Genomic DNA, 19,263 nt, shown 5'->3' with positions numbered 1-19,263 from the left:
GAATGCCGGTAACTCTTTTTCTCCTCTTTTATTAATTGTCTCCTAGTAAGGGTGGTCACTCAATAACTAACAGACTGTTTTCAGTCACATATTTCTTACTCCTTCTTTCCTCACTGGAGTGCTGCAATGTTTATTTTACTCATGAAGGGTTTTGAAAGCATCAGCTGAGGGAGAGGCTCTGTCATACCAAGTCCCACAGCACCAAAAGCCTTTCATCAAAAGCTCTCAGTACCTTGCAGGATGCCATCCTGAAACACTAAATACTGCTGTATAAATTGCTGCTGTATAAAAATTGCAGTTGCTATATGGTTAGACATAGAACAATTCATTTACCAGAAACTTATTCCCTTTGTGTCTGTTGTTCTATTTACCTGACCAATTATTAATTATTGTTCTCAGAAAATAATCCTTAAGATTAAGAAATCTGCTATAGCCATGGAGGTTCAGGCTGAAATTTGTTTACTACATTATGCTATCACTTGCACTTTTCCAGTAAGTTATTATTTGGGGTACTTTGGGGGCATTTGGTTCCCATCACAGAATCTCAGTGTGGGTGCACATCACAAAGAAGCTTGAGTTTCCTCTTGAAAGCACTGCATGCTGCATTTCTTCAGCTTTGCTGTTTAACATAGTTTTATTCTGCTTTATTAAGACACACGTCTTAACTTCTGCCTCTCTGTAGGGGCTGCAAGGAGACAATTCTCTGATTTAGGACTTCCCATTCTAATGTAAGTTTTGATCCAAGAGGAGCGACGCCAGCTTGCAGTTTGACATAGGGCTCTGTAGAGTATGTTCAAATATTAAATGTGCCAAATAGCCCTTAGCGACAAGGCATGGGGAACTGAATAACAGGTTCTAAATTGCTGAGATGTGTAATACAGAGGTGTCCTTGACCTTCCTGATAACAGAACTGCTGACGACACACCAACAACTGAAAAACTGCTTGTGTCCAACATAAAACAGCAGAAAATCCTTGCAAACGTATTCTAATCTGTCCATGCCTCCAGATCTCCATCCACTTTCTGTCAGCTGGTACAATCAGAAAAAATAGTGAGTAATGAAACGTCATAGTGGTTTATGAAATATCATTGCCTACTTTGCTGAGTACTGATACGCATATACTTTTATGTTAACTAAACCCATCTCTTCCTTCTCCTCTCTACTGGCTTATGCCCCAGCTTATTACAGAAAAAGAACTACTTCTTGGCATGACTAAATGATTCAGAAAGGTGGAATTAAACTTGTTTGCCCATAAAAGGTTCAGAAGGGGGATCTATTGCAGTGTACAGCCATACTGCACAATGTGCATAGGGCACACAGAGATCTCTGGGCTGCTGTCCATGCAGGTAGCTCAGATATTAGAACTGGCATAACCATGTGAAGGTAGAGCATCATGCAAGGTAATTTACTCTGAACCAAATAGCTGTATTGCTTCTTGTACCTGAGCTAGCTTGTTGAACGGTTTCTGCTGTCTGTACTCTGCACTGCATTGGAACTAGAGAATGAAGTACATGTTTTACTAAACCTCAAAATGAAAGCATGCTTTTTTGTTACATGAACAGTGACGTTCTTTGATGTCCAAGTAAAAGAGTTCCTTACAAAGTAAATGATTTGAAGCTGCGGGTAGACTCTTGTTTCAACTCATATTATATAGAAATAATTTACTGCAAAAATGAAATCAGATACTCTTATAATTCCAGTGTTCGCATAACAATAGTTTGCATTTACTTCAACTTAGAAATAGATTTAAATTAAATAACTGTTTTTCAGAGAGAGAAAAAAGCACAGCGTTCTCATTAGTCAGACAGGGACATTCACACTTATTACACGCAGCCCAGTTAATCCTAATAATTTTCATTTCTTCATTTATCACCACAGGCTGTCACAAAACATCAATAGAAAGTGGATGATTAATGTATTCAACCCACCATCCCCTTTTCTTCAGCCCACAGAGCTCAGACCAGGATACATCACCCATGCTATTCCGTTCTACAGATGGCCCTTCAGCACTGAGCTTTAACTGTTGGTATTAAGAAGGCAAAGGAGTATACCACCTTTCCATCTACTCGTCTGATTCTTCAGTGGCTGATTTTGCCTGCTCTAGAATTAGGGTCTGACTGCAAAGTAGTAACACACAACAACACGCAACACAAAACATTCTCTGTGTAAGCAGTGTCTATTTTCTTTCTCCCTTGCACCCTAATCTTCCTCTGTTTTTCACTTAGCTCACCCATTGTCCCCTTTTAGTTCTTTTTCACCGTTTCATCTGCTCTCCTGCTCCACAGCTCTTCTACAGTCTCTCCCAAGGCTCAAAATGTAGAGTCCAAAGATGAGCACTCAAACATAAGGCATTCAAATCGATCTGATACCCAGCAGCTAGACATAAATAAAAGGTAGCCATCCCATCAGATGTAAAAGCAAAGTGAAAAACATTGCTTCAGACAAGTTCACACTCCTCAGATGTCTACTCTGTCCTTGTGCATAAGCTACATGAAGAGAGTAATTTGGGGGAAAAGCAAACATGTAAAATAAGAAAGAAAATAAAATCCTAATCATCAGGCTTCTGAGGAAACACCTTCCAGAGAAATACTTTCCCATTACTTTTAGCTTACTGTCCTCCAGACACCCCTCACTTAAAAAAATGCTCTTGCATGCCTTTCTAAATGTCACATCCCTCACTCCCAATTCCTATCTTTCTGCCTCTACACCTTTTTTTTTTATGACTACATTCTTCATTCTCAATATGTCTTTAAGGGTTTTGATCTAGTCAGTGTCCCTGGTACACAGCGGAACACATTCATACAACTTGTACCATCATGGATTCAAACCTCAGGCCTCTATATGACTGATTCAGGGGGAGTGTTAAGGTCCACAGATGTTAATACCACGTGCCTAAATGATTTCTGTCAAATGGGGACTGTAGACCTAAGACGTTATTATGATTATATTAAATTAACCTAACCAGGAATAATCTTTGTAATCCCTTCATTATTTTCACAATTTACACGAGTAGAAAAGAAACCGTTTCAAGAAACAGTAACTAAACCCTGAGCAATCTACATAGGATACTACTGTTATTTTCTTGTGAAAATAACTTCTTTGTGACGTCCTTTCTAAGGCATCTTCCCATCCTTTGAGGAGGTAAGTTATTACATAAACGTAATTACAATTCAAATGTAAAACAGAAGGGCCACATAGTAACAGTATGTGTTTATATTACGATACTCATCAAATTCTTACTTGAGCACAGGGATTCTTCAATACATCAGCACTTTTTACATCTCTTTACCATGTTTATGGAAAAAGCTGATTTTGCTACAAATGATTCAATGATACTTACCCAGTTGTGTAAGGTATATTTATCCCCCCTAGATTAATGCTTTCACATCCAACAATGAAGAGGGTTGAAAAGCACAGCAAAGACACACCACTGCAGATCATGGCCAACTTTGCAGACTCTCTCGCACCAAGTTTCAGTTTTTTTATAATGTAGCCACCTAGGACAATACCAACACCAGCACTTGGGACAATAATCACACCTGCCAGGGAGAAATTGGAAGAAGATTAAAACAGGACCTGTAGAAATAGAATAAAACATAAATATTGATTTCATTCCCTAATCAGATGACCACAAACTCCGTACTAAGAACTCCATTGTCCGATTCGCTGCTAGCGAACTGAGTCAGATTTTTTCAAACCTCTGGAGTGTTGTCAAAGAATTAATAAAAGCCTCCTTATGATATTACCAGCAGCCAAAGCATTATAAGGGAACTATTGTATTTACAAGGAGAAAAATATTGCTTTGTATTTATTTTCAAATGTGAAGAAGAGATACACTTTGCTCCAGTTTAATGACTGAAAATCTGAGGAAATACATACTTGGACATGAATGTTCTTTCTATTCGCGTGATTAATTCCAGTGAAGCAAATGTGTTAACCTAAGGCAAGCCCCCAGAAGCCTACCTAAATGAAGTGCATGACTGAGTTCGGCAGAGAATTCCGTATCATTTTCATGCCTGCAGTTTCTAGATTCTGATAACTTTTTTTTGCAAATTGAGTTGCACTTTCCTGCATCAGTAGCCTCATTTATTTCAACACAACCACTCGGAGTCCAAACTATGATCAAATATGATTTAAGAAACTAAGATTTTGGAATCAAATCATAGAAAGTAAGTTTAAGACACAGAAGACACGCCTATAGCTGAAATTCCTGTTACTCCGCTGCTACAGGGTTAAGGTGGAAATTTGATAGTATGTCACAGGGCTCTCTTCGCTTCCCGGGCCAGGTGTTGTTAACTCAGCAAATTTCTTACACTTCTTAGCTTTTCTTGGCTTTTGCTTCACATTGGCATGTGAGAGGGTCTTCAAATAAGGTCTTGGCTAATAAAGATGCATTCCACAGAAATACGGATTTTGAACAACTTTTGGCAGCTGCATCAAGGCAGAATAAGCTAAACATTATAACCCACATTATTACACTTTTTTGGTCTTCTTTCTAAAGGAGCATGTAAGACTATCACTGGAAAATATCTTTAATATTATTGCAAAATATTCTCATTCTCTGCTAATCTGTCTGAAGGCAAACTGCAAACGAGATACTGCATTTATTAAAATGTTGATATTGGAAAGTAAACATAAGAGGCAAAAATAGTTGCCACCTTAATTATACTGCCATCACCAGTGCCATTATAAAATAAAATGGCATTTCGTCAGGGAGATTCTCAATAATAATCCTTCACAGAATCAAAAACAGTCTTTCTTAAAAACGCAGAATTTAAATAGAGAAGAATTTAAAGTTCAAAGCTGTTATCTCCCTGGATTTCGATGACTGAATGACGAACAAGGGAAAGAAAGAATCCTGTCCTTTCACTGGCACAGACAATGTTGCCTTTGGATAAAAATAAGAAATAACAAAATGGTAGCTCAGCAATCTGCGCCTATCATGCATACCCTGTTCTAAGAAATCTATTTCAGAGGAGTCCACAGACACTGAAGGAAGAACAGGATCATTTGCAATGCCATCTAAAACACCAGCATCAGAGACTAAGGCTCCAAATTCCATGGACCAGATCCTTGGTTACATCAGTTACATCAGCTAAGGATCTAGCCCAAGGTAAGGGCTTAATTCCGGTAGATTATCCTCACGTATTTCTTTTCCTTCCACTTTATAACTACTTTTGAGTTCTCAGTCTCTTTTTGATGTGAATTAATCTTTTCTTTCTTCTTCTCTTGAGGACCTTTATATTGGAAGAGACTTTTGTTAGGTCTATGTCAGTACCTTGTCAAAACTGAGCAAGTAAATTTTAAGCGAGAGATTCAGGTTCTTCCTTTAGCGAGTTACACTGCACTGCTCTTTCCATCCATCCTCTGCCACATCATGAAGATTAGAATATAAAAAACTAGGAGATGAATACAAGAAAACTGCCCTCCAAGGCTCTCCCTCGTTGAGGAGGCTGGAAGGGTAAGGGAAAACCTATATTCAGGAAGTACAAGGACCAATTCCTCCATGCAAACTGGAGCTGGCAGTAGCAAAACTCTCTCTGGGAGACTGGAAGGGCAGGAGCACTAACCTGCAGATTTAGCTATTTGTGGTGAAAGCAGCAGACAAACACTCTTTCTTTTTTATGTGTCAGAGAGCTTGAGAAATTCTTTTGCCCTAAGTACAAACTCTTTATCCTTGCACTCTTCTTTTCTGCAGGGCATGTGAAATCAGAAGTGATATGCTGTCAAAGAAACACTGTTACTACAGTGCACTTCCAGATGAGCTTTCAGGGCAAAGCAAAGCACATACATCTAATAAGGACATGCATTCTTATTTTTCAAAGTCATTTAGTGAAGCAAAGTTTACTATCTGATAGTAAGCTGTTGCACTGCACTTTCCTTCATTTTATGATGACAATTTGGCATACAGGAACTGTTTGTGCGCCAAATACACTGCTCTGTACAGTGCTGCAAGGCAATATCAGCTTTCAGTCAGCAAATTTAAGCTTTGTCCTTTTTGTTGTCAGGATACCGCAGCACCTGAGGCTTTTCACAGAGGCAAAAGATGATCTTAACAGCTACTAATAGTCTGGTACCAGAAAATTGCAATATTTGCTAATATGGCTACGCTTCCAGAGCGAATGTGGGGGAGATTTTCAAACCAATTCTATCTGAGAAATATACTATGCCTTTCTGAGAACTGAAGCTAGAACCAAGGCATTTATAACCACTTTATCAGTGGTGCTTTACACTACATAGTGTGCAGCACTTCTGATTACAAATTATTTGAATTGTAACCTTTTTCTTCACAGTTAAGTTGTCCAGCAAACCACCTGAAATTTTAATCTGAATTTGTCAAAGATCTACCTGCAACGTAAAGTCAACGTTCATTTTTTTCAGAACTGAGAAAATATGAAAGCTGAAAGCCATCTGCTTTTCTCATGGAAAACAAAATTGCGAACAAGACTGCAGCACAAGTTGCTCAAGTTCAAGACCTGAAATTTGACGTTATGTCATTCTCACAGATGCTTAATGGCATGTTTGTTTAAAAAAAGAAGCAAATGGAAACTTAATTAAAGAATGGCTACTTATGAACTGAGATGGAAAATGCTCAATACAGAACTTACATCAATCACATTAAAAGAGATTCAGCAAGCACATTAACTCAGCTGTAGATGTACGAAGCACAGATGAATTAAGTTGCATGCCCTCCTTTTATTAAACCAGGAAAGTTTGCAAACTGAAAATGTCATTTACTAGATTAACTAGTAGCAATCTAGTCCAAATTTCCTTTTCCTATTTTTCCTATGAAAACAATCCAGAAAATTAATTACAGCTGTTAATATTAATGCAACTCTTAGAAGCTGGGAACATGGAAGCAGTGCTCATTTGCCCATGTTGCACATACAGCCTGAGCTATTTCATCTTCTTCTGGTTCATTATAATAGTTTTATCAACCAATTTATAACAGGGAAAACAACAGATGTCAGTAGCTTCACATCCTGGCTAGGGTCACATGTTTCTTCCGCTCTTTTAATGTACCGACTGTTGAATATTTTGTCTAGCAAGAACGTTTCTGGTTTATACTGAGAATGAAGTGAGTTATAGAATAGCAATTCCACCAAGACTCCCAGTAATGCCATAAACCATTAAAGCAAAACTCATTTGTTATGCAGCCACTATAAATATGAGATAGAATTACAGTCCTATCAACTTAAACTTCCTCCTATTTTACAGAATACATGTATTTCATGCCCTGAAGAAAATCTTTTCCCAGGAAGCTCTCATCTCATGGTATTTCTTTGAGTTTCCTCTAAGCCCTCTTTTCTTCCAGACACCACAGCTGACACAGGATTCTCATGTGACATCTCTGCATCTTTGTCTTGCTTTCTTTTACTACTTTTTGTCTTTTTCTTGACCTCGCCCCTGCTCCCTGTAACTGTGTCTCCGCTAATAGCTAAGTGTGTTGACTGATTCTTCAAGGTCTCCATCCACATCTTACACATAGTGACTGGAAGTAGCGGGGAGCAAAGAATTAACCCACCTAGCAATTAGCAGCTATTCTGTATAGGAAGCAGATGGAAAAGGCAAAAAGATGTTTACAAGTGAAAAAGAAGAGAGGGAGGTTAAGACAAGAGTCTTTGAGGCAGCTAGGAGAATAGGAGACAATTTCCATGAGATGGGCCCCAATTCTGCACAACACTTCATAGCAATGGCTCCTATCCCTCGGGAAGTTGCAGGTCAAGACCAGCTCTCCTTCCCTCAGAGCAGCACAAAGCTATGCAACAGAATCTTTCAAGCTATGGTAAAAGCTGGACTTGGCTGCACCTTGCTGCAGGTGGAAGGGGAAGCACCAGGTGTACAAAAGAGGTGAAGTGAGAGGCAGGAGAAGATTGTGGTAGCTCTCCTGGCTAGACTATATTGTTGTGTGCTCAGTTTTAATAATAAATACCTACAAGATCACCAGCCTGAAGGGCAGAGATGAATAAGCAAAGGATGGCACAGATAACCAATTGGTCACTGGGGAAACGAAAGATTAGGACATTTTAAAGATCAAAGAGGAAGTAAAATTCAAATCAAATAAGATTAGCTTTAAAATATTTTTAAAGTACACAAATCACAACCATGCCTACAGGTTTTCTAGCTTGTTTTCGTTTCTTTGCCCCCCCCAGATGTCATTAACATATTAGAAAATGTCACTGCCTAAGCTTATGCAACCCCCCCACCCCTTAAAAACGTGAAGGGGTTCATTATTTAGTTGTTCACTAAATAAACGTAACAGGCATCAAAGAACAGTTTGTTTAACTAACTGAATGCACACAGTTGGATCCAATCACCTGTTCTAACTCTTAAAGCATGTTATTGACTCATTTCTTCATTGATTAACTTCACTGGTCAAAGAACGACAACCCTTTCAGTGTTATACTACATGGCAATGCCTTACCAGTGTAGATGCTGGCATTGGAAGCTGGGATGCCAAACTGTGACTCGATGAACTTGGGAATGAAGGTAATAAAAGCTGTAACAATGGCACTCTCAGCTGTGTATGACAAACTCACAAAAAGGAATGTCATGTTGCTTAAGATCCTGACAGCTGCTCTTGGAAGCTCTATAAAATGACAAAAATGACAAATGAATGTTATAAATAATGAGTGAAAAACAAATGCAAACTGAAACAAAACAAATTGATTTTCTTTGAGATGGACTGTGACTAATGGCTTGTTATAATCTGGCTACTTTTGCTAAGTGGAAGGAAGAGAGTGTATATTTTGGATTGCAATCTTTTTGTTTGCTCTTACACTATCTTACTGTATCACCCTGGGGCTGCTGTTCCATTTTTCACAAATAGAACAGACATCTGTTTTAACAAATCTGTCTGGAGAAACAGGATCTACATGGTAACACTGAGAAGGAAAGAAAAACAGCAAGAAAATGTAGCAAACCTGGAATTATTCTGATGTCTAATTTCAAAATTGTATAGGAGATATGCATACCACGCTGCTGAGCTGGACAATACTGAGTTTTGCTTCCACATGACAAAAACTGACCACATCCTTCCTCTGTAACTACCTGCTTAAAAGTCCACACACGGAATTCAGGGATAATACTGTAAGTTGAAAAGGGAATCAAAAGATTTTGAAAAAAACATTTTTGCAAATAACTAAAAAATATTTACAGTACATGCAGATAAAGCATGATGATGTTTCAGTGGTGTCAATGAATCTCAATATATCTTACATCCAACTCATTTAATACCCCTAGAAGGGAGAAAACTGTAAACTAAAAATGAGAACACATCATTAACTTAAATGGAAAAGGTATTCATAGATGTTACAATTATTCTCAGACCAACTATTAAAAACCTATGAAATTCAGAACTGAAAAAGCACTACAGTACTTTAAATTCAGCTCTGTAGTGATGTCATGTGATCATCACAAGATTATGATAACTGCATTCAGGCTTAAATTTTTTCAGATTATACAGGGTGATTTTTAAAGACATGATTTTTTGGTTTGTTTTCTTAGGGCTTCTACGGGATTAGATTTTCAGCAAGTCTTATATTCAATCTAACGTAGTCTGAATTTTTTTCATTTGCTTTTCTCTTCGTATGGAGATTGAATACTGTCTCAACCAAAGCCCACTGAATTCAATGACAAGAGCTCCCATTAGAAATATAAGACATTGAATAAGTGCATAACTGCAGAACTCCTAAGAAAGAACGTTATTGACATGAAAAGCTGTCAAGTCAAAAATCTGTCTCACTTACTCAACTTCAGTAGGTTATCTGTATAAAAGCAAACAGAATTTAGACTCTTGTCATGTCAAAACTTGTCAGACTGCAAATTAGCACCTAAGTTGTCTGGCTGCATCCAATCTTAGCTTCTGCCAGTCCTCAAAAATGATAGTGAATTCATTACGAGTACAGGATTTATAATCTTAATGTGGTTGAATGCTCTCCTGCTGCCTCTACAAATAAAAATATTAAATGTTAAACACAAAATGGGGTGTAAATAAGTAATGAGTAAATCGTATTAGGAGGGACTCATATTCAAATCCTAACGTTTTTATGCACCTATGGCTCTTTTTTTTGAATATTATGTTACTGTACAATAGCAAAACAGAAAAACACAAGGAAACACAAGTATGAGGCAACACTATATCAACATGACTACACGGAAACCATATTACAGATGTACATAAATATCTTTGGAAATGTCACTACTGCAGCAAGCACAAACAGAAAAGAATATTAGAACTTTTTGGCAAATGTGTTTCAAGTTCAAAGCACAACTGATAAGATTTATCTCATTGCTCAAGAGGAAATGAAAAAGGAAAAAAAAAAATCAAAGCTCTACAATACCATTAAATGGTACTACTTCATCATCTTCGGCTTTGTGTCTACTTTTGGTTTGGCTTGGTTCAGCTGATGAGGGCTCAGATGCAAAAAGGGCAAGAACCAAGACCCACCTTAACCCAGCTTTTGCCAAGCCTCTCACAGTGGCTAGCTGACAGTAGCCCAGCAGTTTAAGAAAACAGCTGTCACAGGGCTACAGCAGGGGACCTGTAGGAGGATTTCCCCAGGGACATGGTGCAGGACTGAGTGCGTCTCCCCCAAAACAGGCAGCAAGTAGTTAAGACTGTGTTTCCGCTGCTATGAAAGTGCAGGAAGGAAGGAAGACAGCTGCGGGCGTGGGGAACAAAGTACAAAAGAGTAAACACTTTTTGGAGAAAAGGCCATCCTCTAAGGCTCCAGTTTGGCCCCACTAGTGTTTTTCACATCCATGCTGAGTCAGCAAAAACACCATTTTCCCTGTTCTCAAATGCATCAAGTAGATGGAACGTTTTCATTAGCATTTTTGTTCAATATTTGTCATGCTTGCCAAAGTTTTAGCAAAAAAAAGGTGTGTGATTGAAAACTGCTTCCTTATGTGAACGTGTCTGGGCAGTAACAGTGAGAAATATTAACTTTGAGCCACGCCATGGGTCTGCTGTAGCATTTAAACTTTGTTCATGGCTATTAGAAGCACGTATGATACCTATGCAGAAAGACAATTGTTTCAAAAAATCCAAAAAAACCTGAGAAAAGAACAGTACCAAATGTCTTTCATGTTTCATGCTCCTGAGTATATAACAATGATGTAGAATAAGTGTTGACAGAAGAGTGACTTTGCATAAATCTCACCTAATAAAAGGCTATATTTATATACCAGATGGCTCTTCACAACAGAATACATGTGGGAAAAAATAATAAGACAGCAACTTTCAGAAGACTGGACTTCACAGGGAGAAATGTCATTTTATTAGGATGATGAACTAGGTGCTGTTTATAGAAGTGAACTGAAAGTCCTTGGCCCAGGACTGAATCCAAGATTTTTGCTGAATCACATTATTTTAAAGTGGCTGGTCAAAATATCATAATACTTGGTAAAGTTTAGCTATTCCTGGTAAAACTGAACTTCAGGAAAGTTTAGATCAAAAGTTCTAAACCATAAAGGTATTAAAGACTAATTAACTAAAGAACAGGGTCTGAAGGACATTTTGCTCTGGCTAATGTTCTGATGTAGAGCTATACTTTCTGTTGACTCCTATTTAAATCTTTCAGTATACTGTATGAAAAATAATATTTTTTATTTTAATTGAGATTCTACAGATTGGATTTCTACAGATGAATAGATAAAACTCAGATTGTCTTGGAATAAGCACAAGTTCTCTTAAAGCCATGTGAAGGATTCTTCTTCAGAGACCAGCTCTATTCTGATTACTGTAATTTCTGGCATGAAATAAATCAGGGTATTCCTGCATGCTGCACTAATATATGCCACTTGTAACAGTTGGTGGCTGATGATCTCTGTGATTTCTAGAGAGTAGCTGTCTGCCATACTGGGGAAAGTCGCTATATATTAATAAATCTGTAAATAAAAATACTTACTCATAATTAGGTTTTCCCTGTTTTCCTCCTATGATTACAGCAAAATGCTGTGTAACAGAATCTTTATTAGATTTCTGAATTTAAAAGACTACAATAAAAAGACATAGGAAATATCTTGCATTTTCTAACCACACTAATTCTAATAAGAAGCAAGAATGCTAGCAACATTAAGAATCCAGTGCTTTGTACCGCATAATCAAAGATGTTTTTAAAACATTTCAATGTCATGTTATTTTTGTAAGGTATATCAATCAGCTATAGGCCTACTCTGTGGTTTCAAGGTCATTATTAAACCTCTCAGGCTCTGATTTGTTAACAGAATCATCGTTTATCATTTTTGCAAATATATATGAGCAATAAAACTTTGAGAATTTGCAGTTTCCATCATTCTGTCATTTGAACACATAAGTGTCTATCAATGACATTCCTAAAACTGAAATGATCTTCTAGTATGACTGCAAACATACTTATTCTGCTGTGCAGTAATTCAAATCCTAAGCTTTCCCATTTTTCTTTTTTCTTAAATAACCTAATAAAATTTTCAGCATTAATTGGAACTGATCTTGCTGGACTAGTTTGCTAGTCTACTAGTAATTTGATTTCCTTCCTGATCTTTGACAATATCTTTTATCTAGTCAGCATTCATTTTCTGCCACTGGTGTACTAGACCACTGTTTGACTCATAGTAAGGGAAAAGTGGTAGATGCTAAGAAGCAATGCAAAAATTTGTAAATACTGCTCTAGGTTACATAATGTTCTTAAAGCATCTTAACAGAATTTCAATAAAAACTCAAATAATTCCAACTTCACCTCCTATTTCATAATTTAATATATTTTATTTTATCCCTGTTCCTGTACATCTAGCCAAAGGTAGCACAATGAATATAACCAAGGGAAAAAAATATCCCAGTCTGCAGCATTATCCTCTTGTGGTCATTCAGGAAACTCTCTTATAAGGATAATGCAGATAATAAGGACCTCCTTTTCATTAAGCCCCTACAGCTCTATCTCAGTCTTCAGATTTGAATCCATACTAAGGTCTCAAGGAAAGCTTCTGCTCTTGCACAGTACAAAGCAGAGTCAATATTTGAGATGGAATTTCTGGTTTGTTTATGAGAATGGAAATTAACATTTTCAGCCACACCATTTTATTGTTGTTTTTCCGCATAGATCTAATCAAGTCAAAGCATTAATTCAGGAATAATATTTTCCCACATGTGTTTTATTTCATTATCTATTCACATAACATTTAAACAATCTCACTCAACCAGCTTCTACAAGGATTTTCAGGACATGCCTTAAGCTCCTGGGTGGCAGCCAGATAGTCAAACAGTCCATAATATCCCATTAAGAGTAGGGAAGTTTGAAGTGCATTTGGTCTGATTATTATTTTGTTTAGTTTGATTTAGGGCGGCTTTTCAAGGCTCCAGATAAGACTGGCCATCGCTGCACTGGGCAATGCCAATATTATCTATTTTAAGTTCTCCAAGACAGCACAATAAAGGGCGGGGAGGGAAGTGAGTTGCTCAAGGTCACCCTGCCGGTCAGTGGCACAGCAGGATCTCCATCCCACGGTCTACCCAACCCTCTGACATTTACAAGGCTCACAAAGCACCTCTGCACACACACCAATATCTTCCTCCTCTTCTGATTCTTACGAACTAACATTTGCATATTATAGAAACAGCAGTCGGACTTTATGCTATAGCCATGAGCCCATTGGTTATATCTTTTACCTTTGCTGATACCCTGACAATCATTATTATCCTGCCTTCATCCCTGGTACACACTGACTGGCAACAGCGTATGACTGTTGGGCTGGTAGACATGAAAATGTCATATTAAAAAAAAAGAAAAAAAGCTCAGGAACAATACTGGTTTATTCATATGTATATAAGGACCAAAGTCAACCTTTTTCAGAAGAAATGACTATAAAATACATGTAATTAATTAACACCCTTCAAAGTTTAGTTCAGTACATTTTAGGTGAGTAGCATATGCATTTACTTTCCTTACAGCACTCCTTTATCCAACTGCATAATAAATTTCATTATAGTAATAAGTAAAAGGGACTGCAGACACAGCTTCCATGGTACAAAGCCCTAAGGGTATCCACATAATAAAGGAAAACAGTGATTCTGTCTGCTCAAGTTCATGATTTATCTGCACATCTGGGATTAAACTGTGGTTTCTTCATTATAAACCTCCTCTAGCTCATGGGTTTTTTTATACCATCTTCACTTCTCCAATCCCATTTTCATCCTCCTATGACCTATTTACTGTTTTCGATACCTACCTCAAAAGCATTCTCCCTCTTAAATGGTTTACTTGCAATATAAATAGGAAAAGACTGAATTCCAAGCCCATGTATCTCAAAATATGAGAAAATGTAAAAATGAATTTGTATTTTTATCTGATCCCAGCCCTGCCATGGGCCAAACCAAAACCTAAGTCACTGAAGTTGGAGGACATTTGCAGCTGGAGCCAATTTTGTTTTATTTCTCCAGCCTATACTGACAGCCATTCCAGAAAAAAGGGACTCCAGCCTTTCCTCTCATATCTGTTCAATGCCTTTTCATTCCTATCTAGAACTAATTTAGGACAAGCTACAGTAGGACAAGAATGCAACATCATTTTGCCAGGCTTCCCAAGTAAGAGAAGATCTTATCAGAAGAGCAAAGTTTCTTCCACAGGACTTCCCCAACCATAGATGCACAGGTTTTACAGATTTAATGACACTGACCTCTGTCATTACAGACCATGACATCAGTGATATTTAAAAGTATAGAACAGAAAATGTGACTTACTAAATCATCAGTCCCCCAGCTACAGCCTAAGTGGAGTTTCCGCCCATCTTTCTATAAAAAGATTTTGCATAATAAGAAGCCCTGAAATTCAATGGGAAGTATAAAATGCACATTGTATCTCTCAAGAAATAATGTTAAATGACTTAGACACATGTGACCCTTTTTTCCTTCCCATTATAAGTGAAATTACCTCAACTGAGAAGCCTGAGGCATGATCTCATTCCATAAAGCCCACTTAAACTTGAAAAATAATTAAATGATAGTGCATCCCTGCTGCAGGCCCTCTTTTCTAGGGTAAATGACACCTAATGGGAAAGCTATTATCAGTCTATAGCAAAATATTTTTCACTGTGTAAGCTAGATTTGCTTGCTACCTTTCTGACGTGTGGAATACAATGCTGTTTTTAACTGTCCCACACAGTGAAGCTTCTCCTCTAGAGAAAATGAAAAGTGTTATATATGAGAAACTATAATTTGGTGACCACTATTAAAATATTAACAGAGGATTTTGTTAATAGAAGGTGTCGCACACATTTAGGTTGATAAATACTGAAATTCTAAAAAGAGATATACAGAAGTTGTGGTTTCTATGAAAAAAGGTACTAGGAAAGTTCTCTTAAAAGTGGATTTGTTTTCTCCGTATCTGTTGTACATGCAGTGAAACAATATGATCTAGAAGGTGAAGTTATGCATGGAAATGGAGAATCAGCATCAGCAAACTCATCCAGACACACAGTTCATCTGAATACCTCTGTCTCTCCCAGGCGCACCTACAGAACGAAGCAATCCCTCTGCAGTGAGATTGCCTGTACTGATTAGGAAGGAACACAACAGGGACTGAGATCCCCTTTTCCACTTCCCTAAGTTAGTGAAAAAGCATTAATAGGAATAGCCCAGAACTACTTTGGATAGTTGGGAGGCCAGTAAGTTTCAAGGCAAAACAAACCAACAAGCTTCATGAATTTAGGGGAAAACATTATGTGAGTGACTCGCAAATATGGGGGATACGGAGTCTTCAGAGCTAGACAGTACAGCTTCAAAGTAGACAGTACTTTTTTCTTCCCTCTCAGTCCATCACTTTTTGAGCTACTCTGGATTGATGATTGTACCAGGAACTATTATCTTAGACTGAAAAAGAAGGACTGGGTCCTGAAGAACCTAATATTGCAGGTTTATCTTGCTTGTTTTGAGTCTTGATTATGATGCCATTATGTGAGCTAATAAAATCAGCACAATATAATTATGATGTCTGGTTTTTGTTAACTTCCATAGAAATTAACAATAACTTCACTTATCCTAGGAGTATAGGTATAACTGCAATATGAAGTAAGTCTATATGTATTTAGGCAAACATTACTTAGAATTATATCATTTTTAGTGTTGGTAAGTTTTGGCTACTGGATAAAATGAATGATCATATATGCATCATTAAAAAAATCTGTCAATCATATCCCAGACAGACATCCCTCAAAAAGGTAACACTGATGCTCATATCAATAAACAAACAAAGTTTTGGGTTCAGATTATGTCTCATGGCCCAAAAGATACGGGTTTTCATGACTTCTCTCAGTTCCACTGTATTAATCAGCTACCACAAACATGGCACAACCAGCAGTCATATCATGGAAACCAAGGAGGGCTCAACAGTATTGATAACACAACAGCATTAAGGTGCAATCATTCTTGTCCTGTACTACTCAGCATTATGACACTGTGAAGCCTATATTGTCAACTCTAAACTCATACGCTTAGTATTAATTCATTTTTTAACAACACTGCCTTTCTTCTCATAGCATTTTATCAATGATTAGCGCTGATTGTTAGATTTCATATTAATATTGTACTTACTGAAAATAAACGTCTACTACTTGTCAATCTTTTTGTCTCTTCTTGTTTCAAAATTAGCACAAGTTTGTTCATTCTACCCTTCTGAAAATAAATAGCTTGCCAGGAAATACATCTGAGATAAAATAACATTTCTATATTAATCTGTCCAAATAAATAAGATAATTTAACTCATGTACTAGAATTGTTTTCACTTGTTTTGCCTATATTTTAGCAGAGGATCACTTCCTACTATGAGAGACAGCTTAAGAAAGTATGACAATTACAAACTGTTAGGTGCACACATACGCTGTGAACAGAGGTCATAAAACCATGTGACAGACAGCAGATGAATGTGAAAGAGGGGGAAAAGGACTGGTTTATGAAAGCGAATAGGCTGCCTATTTGTGACAGATGCACATCAAACACAGTCCAATAGTTTAAGTAAAAGGAAGACTTACCTTCCGAACCGCATTTGGTAATTTTAAAAGAGGACAATCTATTAAAACCTCTCTCAACAACAAAACATAACATGGAATAGAATATGTCAAAATTCTGCTTTCAGTTAGACTCAAACAACCTTAGAAGATGACCTTGAAATTTAAAGTATTTAAAAGTTAAAAACAAACTTCACCTTTAACATTCTTTCCAAATCCCATAGAGGCAGGAACTGCACTGTCTGCTTGTATTTTGCTATTCGTTTTCTCTTTCATAACTTCATCCTCACTTGAAACATCATCAGAGTTCATCTTCTTTTTCTTTTTCTTTTTTTTATGTCGAGGAGGGAGCTTTTTTGGAAAGGTAAACATTGGAAATATCACAAGGAGCATTGCAATGGCACAAAGGAGAAATCCGCTCCACCTAATGTCAGAAGATGGGAACAGAAACGACAACCAATGCTTTACACGAAATAAAAATACCAAAGTGGTTATTATAGCTCCTATTAGCTGGAAATAAATATTTGCAAAATATATAACATTGAAATTAAACTAAATGATTGGAGCAGGGGAGATACTTCACTGCATTAAAACCCATAATTAGAAGATGCTTCTGTTAGCTTTTCTACTGATAAAAGTATTTATTCAGAAATCACCAACCATTATGAAATAGTGCCATCTTTGAGTTCCTTTAAATTATCCCCTTTAATTACGATTTAGTCCCAAGTCCTGAGAAGAAGCAGCTCAATTTTTCTTTGCCTTGCTTGGCTAATTCTCAATAAAGTAATACTGTGTTCTTCTAGAGAACATGAAAATGTTATTCATGACATGAGAAGATATAATGTGCAGGTAGAGATATCAGGGCTAAACCTGTCATGCTTTCAAATGCCTACCTTTCTCTGCGCAGTCGGGTCACTGGTCTCCCCAGCGCAGCGCTCCCAACACCCGTTTGCATACAGCATATGCGCCAGGGCTTACGCCTAAAACTTCACAGCTCTGTGCTGTGACCATGACTTGACTTCACAAAACAACATCTCTTCTCTCCCTCTTTCTTATAAGAACAGGATATAATCACCTCTAAGACCCCTTGACTCACACTAAATGACTTGGGGTCTATCCACAGAGGAGGATATTAGCAAGGTACGGGATGCCAAAAAAGTGCTATTCAGAGCGTAAAAGAATACAGTCATCCTCCCTGCAGCCAAGAAACTTAACTAACTTTACCACTGCAATGCGTAAGTGCAAAAGGGCCTTTTTACAGAATACTCTAGAGTTAATCTGCTGCAGTCAGAAAGCTGACAGTAGCATATCAGATAATATCAGATAATATAATTTATGCTCTAAATTCATCTTGCAATGAAAACATGGATAAACTCACAGAGATGCTTCCATAAAGAAGGCCTTAGAATTCACCCACAGAGGTCTTACAATATATTGAAATCGTGATTTACATTAGAAACTCCTGAACCCTTGAGCTCAATGCTAATCTAATTTACACTAGTGTAAAGGAAGTTTCACTGAGGTTAACTCCCTTACTCCAATATAAAATCATGCCAAGGAAAGCCTGAAGCTCTTTGCTTTCAAATCGTAGTCTGTAGGACTATTGCTACATTTTTGTACATCCTTAACACTTAAAAGGGAAGCTGCATCATGAAGCTACTTATTAAATATTTGTACAAATTTTAAACACTTAAAAATATTCAGTAGACAGGATTATTTGCACCAGAAACAAAAACAATATTTGGCTTCACTTTTGTAGTGCAAAGATATTGCAGAATGTATTTTTTTAATAAAGGCAAATTCATATGCACATGTAACGCTTATGCAAAGGCAAATCAGCAACAAACATCCACAAGTAACACCATTTTTATTAGAAAAATTGTGCAGGAATCTTTTGTGAAGCAAATTTAAGTGAGTGAAAGTTTCCACCAGCTTTGATATTATGTAAACAGAAAATCCTCTGTTCACTCATTTTAGCTGATAAAATACAGGGATTACAAACCAGACTTTGAGGAGGATTACTCAGCACTATCAGACAGGGAATAAATTGGTACACTGTATATAAATGTAGTAACATCCCTTTCAGGTTCTCAGAGGCAGAAGCAGCAAAGCACTGATCAAAGGAACAATCTGTGGCAATAACATATGGAAATCTGAAACCACCCACTCAGCGGGGAACAGCAAAGGAGACAGGGCCCTCTGATGTAGCAAGAAATGAAATTCAGATCCAAAGGGACCATTATGGCACCATACCAAGTGTTGGAGATGTCAGAAATGCAGCAC

The 19,263-nt window shown here is 37.3% G+C and overlaps 1 protein-coding gene across 1 annotated transcript in view; it reads right to left on the bottom strand.

Moving 5' to 3' along the window:
- The window catches only part of SLCO5A1 (solute carrier organic anion transporter family member 5A1), an 83,860-nt gene that overhangs the window by 27,051 nt on the left and 37,546 nt on the right, over positions 1-19,263 (bottom strand). The window contains exons 3-5 of the mRNA XM_009668371.2: positions 17,178-17,404; positions 8,426-8,590; positions 3,341-3,539 (exon numbers count right to left, since the gene is read on the bottom strand). Coding sequence (XP_009666666.2) covers positions 3,341-3,539; positions 8,426-8,590; positions 17,178-17,404 — 591 coding nt within the window. The remainder of the gene's footprint in view (positions 1-3,340; positions 3,540-8,425; positions 8,591-17,177; positions 17,405-19,263) is intronic.

Source organism: Struthio camelus, chromosome 2, assembly GCF_040807025.1.
Source record: "Struthio camelus isolate bStrCam1 chromosome 2, bStrCam1.hap1, whole genome shotgun sequence".
Classification (NCBI taxonomy): Eukaryota; Metazoa; Chordata; class Aves; order Struthioniformes; family Struthionidae; genus Struthio; species Struthio camelus.
The sequence above is the reverse complement of the archived record's forward strand: the minus strand, read 5'-3'. Positions and strand labels throughout refer to the sequence as shown.